The sequence below is a fragment of the Lissotriton vulgaris genome, chromosome 9 (assembly GCF_964263255.1).
Source record: "Lissotriton vulgaris chromosome 9, aLisVul1.2, whole genome shotgun sequence".
Classification (NCBI taxonomy): Eukaryota; Metazoa; Chordata; class Amphibia; order Caudata; family Salamandridae; genus Lissotriton; species Lissotriton vulgaris.
Window position 1 is genome coordinate 905673111 of NC_141697.1, and position 17245 is coordinate 905690355.

The 17245-nt window shown below is 43.3% G+C and overlaps 1 protein-coding gene across 3 annotated transcripts in view; it reads right to left on the minus strand.

The window, feature by feature from the left end:
* LOC147692482 (Golgi-pH regulating cation channel-like) overlaps positions 1 to 17245 on the minus strand; it is a 543103-nt gene that overhangs the window by 8094 nt on the left and 517764 nt on the right. For all 3 annotated transcript variants that reach the window (XM_086938693.1, XM_086938691.1, XM_086938692.1), the window contains exon 18: positions 14990 to 15066. In XM_086938693.1, the coding sequence (XP_086794819.1) occupies positions 14990 to 15066 (77 nt within the window). The remainder of the gene's footprint in view (positions 1 to 14989; positions 15067 to 17245) is intronic.

Genomic DNA, 17245 nt, shown 5'->3' on the forward strand with positions numbered 1-17245 from the left:
CTCTGCAAGCAGCCCTATGGGGTCACAGCAGTCTGCATTTTTTATTTAATCTATGTGGAACCCACACGTGGCCCACAGAACATTATTATTTTTTGAAACCACGGGGGAGCTCCAGGGCCCTTCTGCTAATGTAGAAGCAGGCATTGTCATGCTTATATTTTTTATTTCTAAGTTGGGTGCCCCCGTTGCCCACCCAGGAGGTCCCTCTTTGGCGGCTGTAGGGGGAGGGCCCATGGCACCTGCAACCCCGCCAAATCCCAAGCATTCACCCATTGCAGTTGCAGTGGGATCCCGGATTGCTCCCAACCCACAGGAGCGGTTTTTACTCTGCCAGCAGTGTGGGAGCAATTGACAGTATTATTCCTGCCAACAGATGCAGGCAGGGAAAAAGTTCTGTTTTCCCACCGGGCAAATAAGGGTGTTTTTAGGCTTGGGGGGTCAGGGGGCTAAAGAAATTGGTTGATTGGGTGTGTTTAAAGGTAGGCAAGGGCATATGGTGATAAGGGTGTTTTTAGGGTTTCCTATCTTTTTTGTTCTTGTTGGTAAACAGGGCATCTCTCTTAACGGTGGACACTTTCCTTTGTGTATCATTGAGATGCTTGATATTATATTCTCTCTATACCATCCTGTGTTTCATAAGTTCAAGATTAAGGGCACATTCATTCTCTTCGCTACAATTTCTCCTAACATGCAAAATCTCAGCAAAAGGAATAGCTTTGATGGTGTTGGGGGGCTGTGTACAGCTTGCTAACAGGGTGCTATTACAAGCTGTAGGTTTATGAAATAACCTGCTCTGAATCTTGCCAAAAATGTAAAATGTAACATCAAGAAAGTTTATCTTTGTTTTGTCATAATTCATAGTAAATTTCACATTTCAGTTGTTCTCATTGAGGAAGTAAAAATCTCTTTCCATATCCGTTACAGTGCCTGTCGAAATCAGTATAACATCTCTCTAGCGACCCCAAAATTGGACATATTCCGTCTGTAGGAAGGTGGATACCTGACTATGGTTACCCCAGATTTTTTGCCTTGTGTTTAGCTGGTTTTCGACTTAGTTGGCCTGGTTCCCTGCTAATCAGGGCCCCTGACTATCTGCTCTCTCTTTAAAATGGACTCCATGTACCCTAGGTGCATAACTAAATTGGCTTGGGTCACCTTATCAGCCCCTGTACAGTGCACTATAGGTGCCCAGGGCATAGGTGCATCCAAGGCCTACCAGGGGCTGCAGCATATATTTTGCCACCCCTGGCTGGCTATCCAAATTGACACAACTGGCTGATCACTCAGCTGGGGCAAGGTGGTGTAATCACCCCTTGCTTAGATATAGTATACCTATATCTAAACCTATATCTGGACACATATATACCTATAAGTCACTCCTATGGCAGGCCTTAACAATCCTGGAGGCAGAGTGCTTGGTTTTATGTGAGATGGTGCTCTAGCATGAGCTGAGCCTGTCTGCAGCTGTCGGGACCAACTCCCTTAGCTGTTCCGGGATATTGCCATACCATATACTCTTAAGTGCATTATAATCCTCGCGGTTACTTGCCAACTTTGGTTTGGCTTTCTCAAAACATGTCGTGTAAGGTGTCACACGCTTTTGGAATACTACCCCCTCGCCAGTCCTGGCGACGGGGGTAGCATTCCACCCTTCTAGAGGGAGAAGGCATGTTACTTTGCTAAGACGCGGTTAATCCTAACAAGAGCCCCAGCATCACAAAATGGATGCTGCTTCCACAGACACGAATCTGACCTCCTGCTGCTGACCGAAACTCCGGCAGGGGAGGCCTGGACAATAGATATCCTGTCACAGGGAGGTGTCACGCCACCCCAGACAGGAGATAGTGGATTGTAGCAGGGAGGGTTGAAAGAAACTAGACACTGCCTGGGGCGCACAAGGTGTCCCCGGGCAAAATCCAGTCAAACCGGTTCTGGGGCACTCCAAGCCCAGTCCCAGCGCGACCCTGGACAAAGGAAAAGGGTGTTAACCACCCCCTTCCTGGGCCCCACCCATAGGAGGGACCTAGCAGGTAATCCGGTCCCCCAGTTTGGAATAAAGGTGGGAGCAGTGCCAACGCACATCAGATTATCCTGACTGAAACTTATGAAACGAAACTCTGGACCCTTCGATATCCTACTCGACGTAGAAGACTGAAGAATCTCTCTTGTGGTCAAGGAGTGACCACCCTGTGCAAACAGGCACCATCCAGCGCCTCACCGTTTGCTTTGTTGCAGTTCCCGCCGGAACTCGAGCAACAGAGATTGACAAGACCCAGCTTTCCCGCCATCCAACAGCCCGATCCACAGTCCCAGCGAATCTAAGACCCGGGAGGCGACCTGAAGCGTGGGGCCGGCCATCTTGGAAAAACCACGAAGTGCTGACCGTGCAGCTCCCGAGGCTCCCTCGACGCTGTGCATTGGGGTTTGAGAAGCCCCAGCCCGAGCAGCTTTTGCACCGAAGCTCACCCCTCTACACTCACCGAGTGCTGCGTGGGGCCCCTCTGCATTTTCCGGCTCGACGCGTTGGTCTGGTCGCTTGCCCGTTGGCTAGTGGCCCCACTACCGACGAACCTTTGAATTTGATCTGCCAGTCCGGTTGCTCTAGACTGGCCCTCGCTCCCCTGAAAAGGAGCACCCACTTTGACCTTCCTGGTCCGAGTAAGAAGCGATCTTCGAATCCTGCGAGGGTTGTGCTTGCCAAGGTTTGTTTGCTCCAATCCGGAAGCCGACACCGCGAGCCTTCGTGGGACAGCTCGTGATCCACTCCTGGACATCCTCGGTGCCCCTGAGTCCACGTGGCAGCGGAGACCAGCTTCACGACATCGACCTGATTGCGCCCGACATTGCCTGGTTCCTTCCTGGTTCCACCCTGATCACTGCTGAGTGACCCAGACTCTGTCCCCTCTGCTTTCAGGTACTCTTCATCTTCGATCCACCCTTGGATCGCACCGGACACTTCTCTTCTGGCTGCCTGCAGCATCATCATCTACAGGCTCCATAGATCTACACGACGAAAGCCAACACAACTTTGCACCTGTGCACCCGCTTCCTGTGGGTGAGGTAACTCTTGAACGCCGGTGCTCCTGTAGTGGTATACACCTCTAGTGTCTAAGTCTAAAGTTTTGTACTTCTAGTCCAGTCGGAAGACTCTTAAAACAGTAACTCGATAACTTTTGCGCACCATTGACTTTGCATTGGTGCATGTGTGTGCTTTCAGCGCTGCACCCGATTCCCGTGGGCTTTTCCTGACTTCAGCATTGCTAGTCCCGATTGGTCCCAGCGATTCCCCAGGCCCTAGGACTGACCACTGTTCGATTAGTGATACTTATACCACTTTTTTAATATATGGTTTGAGTTGCCCCCCCGGCCTCATCCATAATTGTGCAACTTTCATATGTTTAACTGTGCTTTTGTTTAAACGCTTGTGCCTCTGCACTCATAAAGAGTACAGAGGATTATTCTAGTAATAAATACATATATTTTTATAGTATATAACTTGTGTGGTGTCCTTTCATTTGATATTACAGGATTGTGATTGGTAAAACAGCTGGCTTCACATGCCCTCTTGAGTTAAGCCTTTAAGGCTGCTTAGTCCATGCTACCCTTAGGATAGCTTGTCTATAAGGTTGACTTACAACCATCACCATAAGGGATTGTTTGGACTGACACAAGGTGCCCCCAGAATTGGAGACATCATATATCAGGTCAACTTCTCACACCGTCCATCCCCAAAAACATGACATTTGATGGGATTGAGCTGTCACAGAGAGGATATAATATCAAGCCCCTCAGTGATACTCAAAGGAAGGTGTCCACCTTTAAGAGAGATGCCCTGTTGACCAACAAGAACATAAAAAGATAGGAGATATGGTTGTCTATCTTTCATCACCGCTTCTAACTTATCTAGTCATCAGCTATGGCGAATACTGAATAAACATTGGACACTCTTAGCAGGTGTTTTGGGTTTGAAGACTGCTGTAAAGAGCAAACCAATGATTACATACAGAAGAGGTCACACTAAAAAAGACTGTCAGTCCTAGTTACATGCCCCATGGAAGAATTGAAGCGCCCTAAATTAGTTACCACAGCAACCTAAAGTTTTTTCACGTGTACTACTTATACTATGTGCCAGTTAGGTGTTAAAAAAACAAAAACACCACAACATAGAACTACAATATTAATACATTTATCAAATGTAAGACAACATTTGTTGCATATTTTATTTACTTATTTTTTTTATTTAGAAAGTTTTATAGAGCGCGAACAAGATCCTCATGGATATCAGAGCGCTTTACACACATATGAGACACAAAGACATAAGAATCGTTAACAAAGCATTTTCTGCAAAGATGAGCAAATGATTACACATAGATTCAAGGCAAGGCAACAAAGGTGCGTAGGTGGTCTGGATGGTCATTGTCATAAAAGGAAAGATAGTGAGTCTTGAGATTTCCATAGACTATATTCATGTGAATTTAGCCAAGAGGATCGATTTTACTTCTTTTTTTAAGGATTCCGTGGATGGGATAAGTCTGGTTTCTGGAGGGAGAGCATTCTAGATCCTGGGCGCCATCCCTGAGAAGGAGTGTTTATATGTTTTTTGTGTGTGGAATCTTCGTGGTTTCAATAGGAGATTTTCCGAGCTTCTTGTGGCTCTAGAGCCACCGGAGATTGTCAGTTTCTGAGCGGGGTAACTAGGCGATTTGTGATGTATGGCCTTATGCGTCATGCATGCGATTTTCAGGTGTATTCTAGCTTCGTATGGCAGCCAGTTCAAGGATTTCAAGTCATGAGAGATGTGTGAGCGTTTTTTTGAGCCAGTGAGGAGTCTCACTGCGGCATTAATAGAGGCTCTTAGGGGTGCGGTTGTCAATATGGGGAGGCCACAGAGGGCGACACTTCCATAATCCACTCGAGGGATAACTAGGGCTTGGACTGCAGTCCTGAAGTCATTGCTGGTAGGAAGGGTTTCAGCTTCCTCAATGTATTTATTTGGAAATCCCTTCGTTGCATTACTGATATGATGTTGCATGTTGAGATTAGAGTTGAGGATTATGCCTAATGATTTCGCTGAATCCACGATGGATGGTTGGACGTTGAAAGCAGTGAGATGCTTTACGCCAATCCTGCATGATGGGGACTTTGGCGGTAGGTGCTATTAGGAGGAATTCAGTTTTTAGCGCGTTCAGTTTGAGATGATTCTCTGCCAGCCATGTCCGAGTATTTTTTAACGTTGTGTTGAGTAGTTTGATGTCTTAGGGGTGTGTATTTTGAGGTAGAGTTGGGTATCGTCTGCGTACCTGTGAAATTGCACGTTAGATGCTTGAAGCAGTGCGGTGAGTGGTTCCAGTACTAGATTGAACAATGTCGGGGATAGGGAGGATCCTTGTGGGACACCGAGTGTAACTGGAACGGGTGTGGACATGGTATTGTTAATCTTGAATCTCTGGGTCCGGTTATGAAGAAAGGAGGTAAACCACTTGAGCACTGTCCCTGAAAGCCCCATTCTGATATTCAACAGATCGAGTAAGTTCTCGTGTTTGACCGTATCAAAGGCTGACGAGAGGTCGAGTAGGATGAGGAGGCAAGTACCGTTCTGATCAAGGATTTGAAGTGCGTCATCAATTCTGTGTGTCATAGCGGATTCCATGCTGTGGCCTGCTCGGAAGCCTGATTGGTGTGAATTGAGGAGGTCAAAGTGCTTGATGTGTTTTGTCAATTGTAGGTGTACACATTTTTCTAACAATTTGGCCAAGGTAGGGATATTGGAAATAGGGCGATAGTCGTTTAGGTCGGTGGGGTCTGCTGTGGGTTTCTTTAGTATGGGTGATACTTGTCCCACTTTAGGGGAGTCCGGAATGCAACCTTGTTGAAGTGAGCTATTAATGATTTTGGTCCAGAGCGGGAGAAGTAATGGGATGAAGTCTTAACAGCATTTGCGGGTAGAGTGTCAGTAAGGTGATTGGAGGGCTTCAGAGTACTGCGAATCTTGCCATTAGTTTTTTCTGTGTAAGTTTCGAAGGACGACCATAAGGCCTTGTCTTTTAGGGATGTTTTGCTGTGAGGGCTAGAGTAAAGGTTAGGTCCGTGAGGAGATCATTCCTGATGTTATCTGTCATTAGATTAAAGAAGGTAGAGAATTCTTCACAAGTCTATTGTGTGCTAGTTGTGTTTTGTAGTCGTTGAGGTTCTTCTTTGGATTGAGTTTTGATTAACTCGAACTGTTTTTTTGGCTGGTTTCTTGCTTGGTCTAGCTGGTGGCTAAAGAAGTCTGCTTTCGAACGTTTGATTTTTCTAAAGTGAGCGTTTCCTTTTTTCTTTAGCGTTTTAAGGTGTGCAGCCGATAGGACTGATCTGCAATTACGTTCCGCCAGTCTCATATACCGCCTATATTCGTTAAGCAGCCCTCGTACCATGGTTTTGAGTTGTTAGAGAAGACTCTTTAACTGAAAGGGGGCAACCTCATTGATTATCGATGTCATAGATTTGAGGTAGTGGTTGGTGAGAACCTGTACATCGGAGGCGCCGGTAGGGGGAAGGAGAAGATTGTGATTGGGAGATGGTAATGAATTGGGATTGAGTTTTTTCAGGTCTCTTTTCCAGACCTTTGGTTTGGTGGATTGAGCCAGGTTAAGTTTCACGTTTTCATTGATGAAAAAGGTGATAATATGGTGGTCTGACCAATCACAGGGTTGGATCGACTCGAGTTGGATGGAGTTGCCTTTGGAGATGAATAGATCCAAGATAAACCTTTGTCGTGTGTAGGGCTGTTGCAAATTTGGGTAAGGTCTAGAGCGTTGAGAAAGTTTTTGAGACTATTAACCACAGAGTCGTCGTGCTCGTTCCAGTGGAGGTTGAAATCACCAAGAATATTTGTGTGTTTTGTCGTCCAGAATTAGTTGTGACCAAGTCCATGAGGTTTTCAGTGAAGGTGAGGTTGTCCCCTGGTGGATGGTAGATAATATGTAAGGAGCATACTGGATTACTGGATTGCCAATGCTGTTGATGTCGAGGCAGATGTGTTCACAGGAGGAGAATACAGGGGATATGGCTCTATTCACTGAGAGATTGCTCCGGTGAATACATGCGATTCCACCCCCTGTCTTGCCACTCCTGTCCAATCTGATGATGTGGTAATTAGGGGGCACTAGAATGTCAATGAGTGGTGAGGAAGATTCTGTTAACCAGGTTTCAGTGAGTATGGTCAGGTCTAGGTCGTGGGCGATGATGAGGTCGGCTATGGCTGCTTGCTGCGTGTCTAGGGGTCGATCTACAGTTCAAGAGTGTGCATTTAAGCCGGGGAGTGACGAGGGAGGAGGGGTCCAGAGTGAGTGTGACTTTTTTTTAAAGATTGTTGGCATTGATACCCCTATTGTTTTGTGTGGAGGACCTGTGAGGGTTGGGGTGGATAGTAGGGATGGGAAGATGTGTGGGGGCTGTGTGGGTCGTGTGAGCGGGTTTATAAGAGTGTAGAAGGGAGCGTATGTTGTAACCTGAGAGTGGATTGATGCTTCGCAATGGGCGGGTGGCAGAATTACGGGAGGGAACTAAAGTCCAGGAAGGAGGATTATGTTTGTATGAGAGTGGAGGGGGCTTGCTTGGTGAGTGGTTTCTGGGGGGTCTGGGGTGCCTGGGTTGATTCGAAATCAGCTTTTCGAAAGTATGAAGTTCCTCTTTAATTTGGAGAAGAGTGGACATAATCTTGTCCAAAGTGGTGTTTGGAACGGTAGTGGAAGGGGTAATTGTCTGTGGTATGGGTTGAGGAGATTTGGCTCGGTTCGATGTAAAATCTGATGAAGGCGTGGGAAGAATAGGCGGGGTGTTGAGTAGAAGGTTGGGCACGCCGTTGGTATAGATGTATGGGTAGTCGGAGTGGTTGGTGGTGGGTCAGGAGGTGTGGGAGGTGTGTCCGGGAGTGTAGTTTGCTCTGGTGTGTGATTTGGTGAGACCGTAGGAGAGGGAGTAGCGTGTGTGATTAGGAGAGTTACAGCTGAAGCTAACTGAGTAGTAGGTGCGGTTGTTAGGTGAGGGGTGTGGGAGGAGTAATAGGGGTTGGGATGTGTTCTAAGGGCGGATTAGAGGGGGGTGGGAAGTTCATTGAATGGTCGATGTAGGGAGACCTTTTATATGCCACCTAATGAACACAGGGGTGTTGGCTGGACTGGGGGGGTTCCGAGTTCACGGTGGATAAGTGGAATAGGGAAGGTGCAGGGGAAGAGAGAGTTAAGGAGGGGGAGCTGTTAGATGGGGAGTGAACTCTGACTGAAACCGGTGGGGGAACAACTTCTTTAGAGGGTGCGCGAGTGGTTTCAATATTGGGGTGGGGGGGGAGGAGGTGTCGTAGTGAGGCAGGGTGGAGGTAGGGGGAAGGATGGAGGTGGAGGAGGAGGGGCTAGAGGTGGAGGGGGCTATGGGGGAACTAACAGATTGAGTAGGGGGTGAGTTTGTGGTTACAGTCGAGCATGTTGGAAGTCTGCGAGGGTTAGGTGAAGAGAGGAGAAGTGCGTTGGAGGGGGGGGGGGTAGAAAAGTTGCGGGAGGCGTAAGGATCTGAACGCCATGGTGGCCGGGTGGTAGGGGGTGGGAGGGTGGCATAAGGGGTAAGAGTTGTGGTATCTTGGGTGCTAAGTGTGGAGGTCAATTGGGTGGGAGTAGGTGGATTAGACACATGCTCTTTAATAATGGGGAAGATGTTATCAAATAGGTTAAGACTACGGTCCGTGGACTGAATGAGAATAGTTCCGTTATTGTGAATAGTGATTGTTGCTGTCGCTTGGAAGAGTTGTGATGGTGAAATGGAAATTACTATACCTTGTGTTGATTTCCTATTGGAGGAAATAAAGAGTAAGGCTAGGAAGGCTTTCCTCCATTGGGATCTACGTTTAGTGTAGAAAATGATGTCGGTGGTCATGATCCCATTGTGTAGTGAGAAATAGGGATCCACAAATTGAGTTTCTGGGTGAAATTTACAAAAAATTATGTTTTCCATTATGCCATTATTTGTTCTTGTAGTAGAGTATACAAAGGAAGTACCACCAGAGAACATAGATTTAGAATAGTGGCACATGTTAGGGCAAGCCGCAATAGAGATACTACCTACCCTTTGTCTTCCCATGTATGCAATAGAGAAAAGGAACGTCCCTTTAAATTTCATGGGATTGATGTTGTGACAGCTGATGCTCATGGTGGAGATTGAGAACGTTCCCTTAGAAAATGTGAAGCAAAATAGATATTCGGTTTATGAATGGCCGAACTTGGTTTGATTAAGGAACATGAATTCCATAATTTCCTATGAGCTTTCTTTATTTTTGTTTTCAGTTTCTCTTCAGATGTTTGACATCTTACCTGCATATTCTGGTTGAAGAAAATTCAGAACGACAAACTGATCCCGATATACAATTTGTCATTTTTCTAAATTTGTTGTCTGTCCTTCCTGTGGGTAATTGTTATGCTCTTTGTCCGTTGTAGTCTGTTTTACCTTACAAGAGAATCAGCACAACTTGCAACGTCAAGTTGGTCGATGTCTGCTCAAATTCTAATAATACTTACCTATCCTGGGAGTACCGTTATGTTGATTACACCTTGATTGTTCTGGTTTGCTTTTTTCATAAGATAACTTGCCATTTCAAGATGGTTGCCGTTTATTGAAGCTGTTTACATACTTTCTTCCTTGTTAACATTTGTTAGGTGCAATATATTCTTAGAGTACGATTAGCCATCTGTTGGAGGCAAATAGGAGTATGCGGCTCTGTTGTTTTGTTCATTGCATGCAAGTCTAGTACTTCGTACTGTTTTTTGTTGGCCGTCAGTTGGCTAAGCTTTAGACATATTTTAGACAATATGACTAATGTTGCATGGCAGAGATACTCGCTGTTTATACAAGAAACTAGTGCAACGTGCCACTTTAAGATGGCTGCCATTCACCTGGAGACTTGCATGAATATTAAGCTCTGCAAATTTGTCCTTTGGGCGAAACATTTCTGTTTCATACCGTCTCAAGATGGCCACTACTCATGTAAGCTGTATTCACACTAAATACAGTATGGCTATTGGGTTGTTAGAGATACTCGCTGTACATATAGAAAACTAGTGTTATTTGACATTCTAAGATGGCCGCCAATCATCTAAGTAACATGCCTACTCATCCTGTGGATACTAAGATTAGTCTATATTATATGTTTGAAGCATGACACTTTATAAATGGTGAATTGTTTGTAATATTGACTGCTTTTTAATGATTAATTGCTATAAAAGAATGTTTCTAAAAACCCAGAGCCATATAACTTTAGAGATTTGATTAAATGTTGTGTCCTTACATGATGGCCACTGTTCATTTTGGAGTCCGAAACAGTCGATCAAGGTGCAGGTGGAATGTCTTAATGTAAATGACAGTGGGTATTTAAATTGCATCCAGAAACGACAAACGTCTTGTTTGTGGTGCATATCTTGGAGAAGCTGAGACCGTTGACTGGAATTTGACAGCGGGTAAGAGGCTAAAACGTTGACATTTAATTTAGAAAATTCTAACTTACTCATGGTTTTCTTTGGTACTTTGTTGTGAATATAACAGCCATATGGGTTAAACTTGATGCACTTCGGCTCTTTCAACTCGTGTAAGTGCAATTCAATAGTACTGCATTTTGTATGGCATATGTAAAGTAAAGAGTAAGAGCTATTGTGCTTTATTTAGTATGGGAATAATGTATGTTTAAGTACACACCTGGTTGGTGTTTCGGGCTGGGGTGGTTGCACTCTGTAAATATCGCAGACACTCTGGTTCCTGTGTCTCCGTATTCAAAGAGAGACAGTGTGACACTGAGTCATTATTGCTTTCTATCGAGTGCAGCACGATTGATAGTACATGTATTTATGACAGTATGAGCGTGTCTGCACTCAAAAACATACCTGACCAATATTGAGGTTTAGGTGCGCTTTTTTTTCCCCTCATTAAAACTTTAACAACTTTGAGCCCTATGCTGTTTGTGACAGGCCAGGCGCAAGTTTGTGCTTGGGTGGCATTTCCGTAATTATTGCAGGAATTTGTGCTCCTGTGCTTTTGTATTTAGAGGCAACCAATGTGCCATTCAATTAATATATTATCTAATGTTGGATGATTAACGTTTCCAAGTAATGATGCAGTGTGGGCTTCTCTGCATTGCAAAATACAACCGACCGATAGTGCAGTTCGGGCGTGTTTTCCTTCAAGATTGTATAAATTCTGTATGCTGCATCATCTCACATGATGTATAGATAAGGGTGCATCCACCTCACCATTCTACTGGCAATGAAAGTTATGCCTGATATTATTGAGATAGACCTTTCATGTTTTGGTATACAATGACTTTGAATATACCAGTTTCACATGGAAAGCATGATACATGTTCTAGATTGAATTTTCTGCTATCTAAACAATACAGCGAGTGCGAAACATTTGTTTATTGTTGTTTTTCATAGAGACTCGAGATTTGACTGTTTTCTTACGTTATTTCGTTTCTGGAAACTCTGGCTGGAATTTTAGACCAAAACCCAAATACTATATGGTAAGCCGTTTTCTCCTCTCAACTGAATCACTTGGTTTCTCTTGTTTGGGACACTTTACTATTGTGCACATTTTTTATGCATATATTATTCGTCTTGTCCTTTCCTAGTACAAGAGTGGTTCTAATTTAAAAGTAATATAAATTAAAATCTGTCCAACTAACTAAAATAAGAGTTAAGCTGGTTTTTTTGTTCAAGGAATATACGTTGAAGGGATTTGAAACCAACTCTGCACCAGATATCAGCTTATGGTTGCCAACATACTTCTAAAATTTGTGATAAGCAAAATATACTAACTGGTCGTATACTGGGTGCCTTTAATCTTAGCTCTATACTTTATAAGGTTTGTTTCTCTGTTGTAGTAGCAGGGTGCCAAATGTAGGGATTGGAATAGTTTGTCAGTGGTAGCCTGGGGCTCCTCTTACCATGATTCTGTAAACTTTGCCAAGTACAACCCCTTTCGGCACTTGACTCTCAGGGTAGCAATTGTGAGCTGTTACAGGCTTCTCAGGGAGGTACCGAGGGGCCTGCCTTCAGCACTCATCAATTAACCACAAACATAACACAATAAATGTCCAGCCCAGAGCATCTTGTCGAAGAAAGTACTTTTAATCACACAGTTGTAATAAATACACTATACAATACAATGTATTACAAACTTTAGTGTCCCTGGGTGCGATATGTCTTGTGCTACTACACTCACCTCGCACCCTCACCACTAATCTTTTCACGGGTGGCTCCCTATCTGCTGGTTTGACCCTACTCTGGTAGATCAGTATATAGCAAGGATCAAGCACAGCTGCAGACTTTTATTGCTCAAAGCCAAATGCACACTCTGTATTCAGTGTTATTGCCTATGGGACTACCACAACCTATAATTGTAAATAAAGATCTGCTTGACACCTCCAAGGAACCACAGGAATTCCCTTTTAGCAACACAAAGACATTTCAATCTCCTATAGAAACCTATCATAGTTTCCTCACCACTGAATGGAACTGCTGTTTTAAAGAAGTAACCTTTCTTTAAAAGTATTAAAAGACTGACAAATCTGGAAAGTCTTGAGAAAGCCCAAGGCTGCGTGCCTTGATGGGGCTAAACATGTGCTGGATGAAAAACTAAACTTGAAACTGATAACTTATAATTATTATTAAAGGTTTTTACAAAATTCAACTTTGCTTTACTAAATTGAGCCTCCTACTAATATGATACTTAACGTCCAACGCACCTCCTGGTCATCAATACTTATATAGTTGCATGATAATTCTGGTTAATCCATTGTCCAGTAAGAGGCCATTTATGACTTTGTCAAGCACAGAATTCTACTTCACATGAGCGACCCAATACCCATAGTTGCATAATCCATTTATCTTGTTGAGGTTTCTTAACTTAGTTTCATAAACCACAACCCTTTAGGACAGGCGAAGAGTTATACACTATGGGTTAGCTCTTGGAACTCATAACAACCGCCAAGCTTGGTGAGGGAAAGGTGGTGATGTGGGCATGTTTTGGAGTCTCAGGACCTGGAAGCCTCACAATCATTATGTCGATCATGAATTTCTCTCTTCACCAGCACATTTTCAATGAAAATGTGACAACATCTGTCCAACAGCCCAAAGTGGATCACGCAACAGGCAACAATCCAAAGAACATCTATGCCTGAATAGGAAAATCAGGATTTTGGAATGGTCGAGACAAATGTCTGACAGTATCCCAACTGAGGGGATTTTAAACGAAAGAACATTAAAAGCTGTAGTTTCTTTTTCACATCACAGTACAACACCTTCGGCGTTGCTGTTACTGCTAGACATGGTGGGTCAGTGGTAGTAATATTTACAGGTAATCTAGCTCATGTTTTACTCCAAGCTTGTTCTTTGAGTTACACACACAATAAAATGTGAGCTATTGGTTGCAGGTAGGGTGCACCAACACTAATCTTTGGGGATCAGCCCTTAATTTTCTTCAACAGATATTGACCCAGAGCAAATGAGAAAAAAAGGAGGAAAGGAGGTGGCAATGGGACAAAGTAAAAAAAGCAGGAATGTAAAAGAACCTGAATGATTGAGCTAAAGGAGCAGGGAGTGCCGGGAGGTGGTAGAAAGTCACAAAATGGAATCATGACAATGCAGCCTTTGTACTTAGCACCTCTGACATTCAGCTGCAGTTTACTGAGCAAAACTTTGGGACTGGGCACTTTTTCTTACACCCCCCACCCGCCGGTAGCTAAAAGCTTTCTCTTCGGCCTACCAGTGCCACCAAATAAATGTAGCACTGGTCCAACCATTACTCAAAGATCTGCCTGGCACTATCTTTTACTTATGCTGATTCCAGTTCACAATGAAGCAGTTTCAGGTAACCACTTCAATTCACACAGTGCAAATTGACAGACAGTAATGACTAAGGAACAGATGTACTAAGCTTTTTGATTGCACAAAAAAACATTTTGAGATGTATGAAACCCAAACTGAAATTCGGTAACACGTCACAATCGCAATTAGGGTGGCAACCAAATACCAATTCATTATTCGGAAGAGGAGTGTTTAGGGCACCCTTTCCACATACCGAATTAGACTGAAGTATTAATTTTTTGCAAACCAATTTTGGTAGAAAACATTAATACTTTACCAACTACAAACCCCTTTCCTTTTATGAATGTTAAAAAATGGACCACTGACCTGCCTTAAAAAAACACAAAAAAAGAAAACCCAAAACACTTTAGTTTTTAAGTGGCCTGCATTTAATAAAACAAACAAAAAAAAGATTCATTTATTAAAAAGCAATCACAGACATGGCGGTCTGCTGATCCCAGAACCCAACATCCTAGTGATCGCTGAGGTTCATAGTGGGTTTCAATTTGCGACCTACCTCATTAATATTCAAGAGGTAGGTTGATTTGTGACCTATTACGAATAAGTAATTTGTGAACCAACTTATTAGTACACAGGTCAGTTTGGAAATTACCACACTGGTTGCATAAATACTGGAAGCAAATTGCAGTATTTGCGATAAGTTTTATCTACATCTGGACCTTAGCTGCTACTAAACTGAACTTATCCTATGAGGGAGCCTATAGATTAAATAAAATGGCTTCAAACTGTAAATCAATCCAACCAATTTATACAGACAGTCCCCCATAATTCCTTTGTCCTACAAGATGCTACAAGCTATAGGAGGTCATCAATCCTCAGAGTACCATAAATAATGTGTTTCAAAGTTCACATTTACCTCAAAGAGCAGTTGTTTAGACTAATCACAATAACCCCTGGGCTAACCACAGGATCCGGAATTGCGTGCTACTCGCCGTAAAGTGATTCAACACCTCGTCAGGGATTGTACGAGCTACATAAATACAATTTATTCTCGTTCTGTTGACACAAGTCAGTATTTTTCTATTTTTTGTAATAGAAGGGTATCTTACTTTAGAGCCAAGTCCAGCACACAACTGTGTACTTACCAATGCCTTCATTTGCCATTTGTTCCTCATCCTCCTCTTCTTCGCTTCCCTCATCGATGAGCGGCACAAAAGCATACCTATGATTAATTCAAAGTCAAGACAACTTTGTTATTGCTCTATATGTTATACAGGCCAAAACAAATCCAGTGAAAATGGGTTGAAAAGGGAGGGGATTATGGAAGTGGGGAAAGGGAAAACATGGCCAGGATTACACCAGTTTAACCAAAGTGAATATATGAACTTGAACACCTGCATAAACATTACTGAAGTTGAAGACCTACACGACTTTCCTAACAGAAAACATTGCAATCGCCATTCAGTATTTTATTTTAAAAAAATATGCCCCACGCATTCCGCAAGCACCTTACATTAATGTAAATATATGCCTGGAGTAGTTAGTCCTTGTTTTCACTAGAAATAAGTAAGACAACATTTAAACTGTGTCATGATCATCATGGTAAGGCAGATTTATGAGACTTATGAGAAGGCATGCAAGATATCAAGTTGCAAGAAAGCAAGTCAATATCAAAGTAAACTTTTGGTGGGACAGCATCTGTTATTCTCCACAGACTGTTCTCTCAGTGTAGCTATACAGAACATGTAGTGCTACTATGAAGAATTAGAGGTTAAGAATTAAAGGATGTTTCACTCTTCATGCTTTAGTCATGCTAAGATCCTATCTTTGGGTAGCTCCTTAAGCTTCTTTAAAAGCAATCAGTATTGCAATCCTTTTACAATGTGGAATGTGGTCATATTCACAGAAGCAATCCAGCTCTCTGGGGGATGAGCACTATTTACAGATTATAAGTCATTAATCAAAAAAAGAAGAAAAGAAACTGTGACCATCTCCTAAGAACATATGAGCATCCCTCTGATCATCTACTTGCAAGGAGTGATGTCAGTTTTGAAAAAATATATATATTTTTTAACTCATAACAAGGGAGGGATACAAGGTGCACCTTTTTTGGCCTTTCCTTCAGAACTCAAAGGTCTTATGGAACTGATTGCCCAACCTGATGTCCTTACTTAAAACCAGCAACAGAAAAAAATTACCAGATTCAAATGAGTGACAAAGCCACAAGAGGTGAAAATGTGCTATGCAAATAGCGTCAACAAAATAAGACATACAATTATTCTAGGGCAGACAACATACCGGCTGCAATTTGGAAACAATCTTCAGCAACTACCTTCCTCACTAGGTGTTTTATGTTTTTAAATAAACACTTTAAAATCAAGAACAAGTCTTTTGGATGTGAAGTTGAGAATTTTACCCTTCCACAAGAAAATGGCTCAAATAAATCACTTCATAGCAATGGCCTGCCTTGCACCATTCGAAGGGTGTCCACAATTGCAAAGAGAGGTATGCTTTGGTCTGAACCAATACTAGATCTTTCCATTGACCCTCAGCTAGTGACCACTGGATTGCCAGAAACTCTTGCAAGGGCCTTGTGTGCAACCATGCCTAATGGACTATTACAATGCAAGATGTCATCATGCCAAAGAAGTGCACAAATGTGTGCACAGGAATTGGACAGTTTGGCTGAAAAAAGGCAGCAGTTGTTGTAAGCTCTCCACCCTTTGTTGGTATTTGCCATGGAAGTAATGATTTGAGTATGGCACCTAGGAAATGGCTGCACCTGGGAGGGTAGAAGAGATTTTGTGATGTTTATGGCGAATCCCAGTGTTTGAAATAGGAAGAATGTTGGGCGCACTAGGCATTGTATTTTGCTGCAGCTCTTGATCAACCAATCGTCACATTATGGGAATACGTCAATCCCTTGGCTGCAATGGAGTCCTATGACGACTGCTAGGCACTTTGTGAATATCCTTGGGGCTGTGGTCACCCCAAAAGGTAGTACTTTGAATTGGTAATGATGGCCACATAACACAAGTGCAGGTACTTTTAATGTGGTGTGTGTATGTGAAATAGACGTCTTTGGGACCAAACTAGTCCCCCTTCTGCGGCAGGGAGACTACGAAGTCTTCCTGCTGCAGAAGGGGGATGACTTCTTGCAGACTGGTCATTTTGAAATGATCTGACTGGATGTATTGGTTGGGTAGCCTGAGATCAAAGACTGGCCTGAGGTATCTTTCCTTCTTGGGGTTGAGGAACTACAGAGAGTATACCCCTGTACCCAGGTGTAGTGGAGTACTGGTTCTATGGTACCTTTTGTAGGAGTGAGCACACTTCTTTCTGGAGGAGGTGGAGAATGTTCAATAGTGAGTTTATGAGTGTGAGGTGGGTTGTTGGGAGAG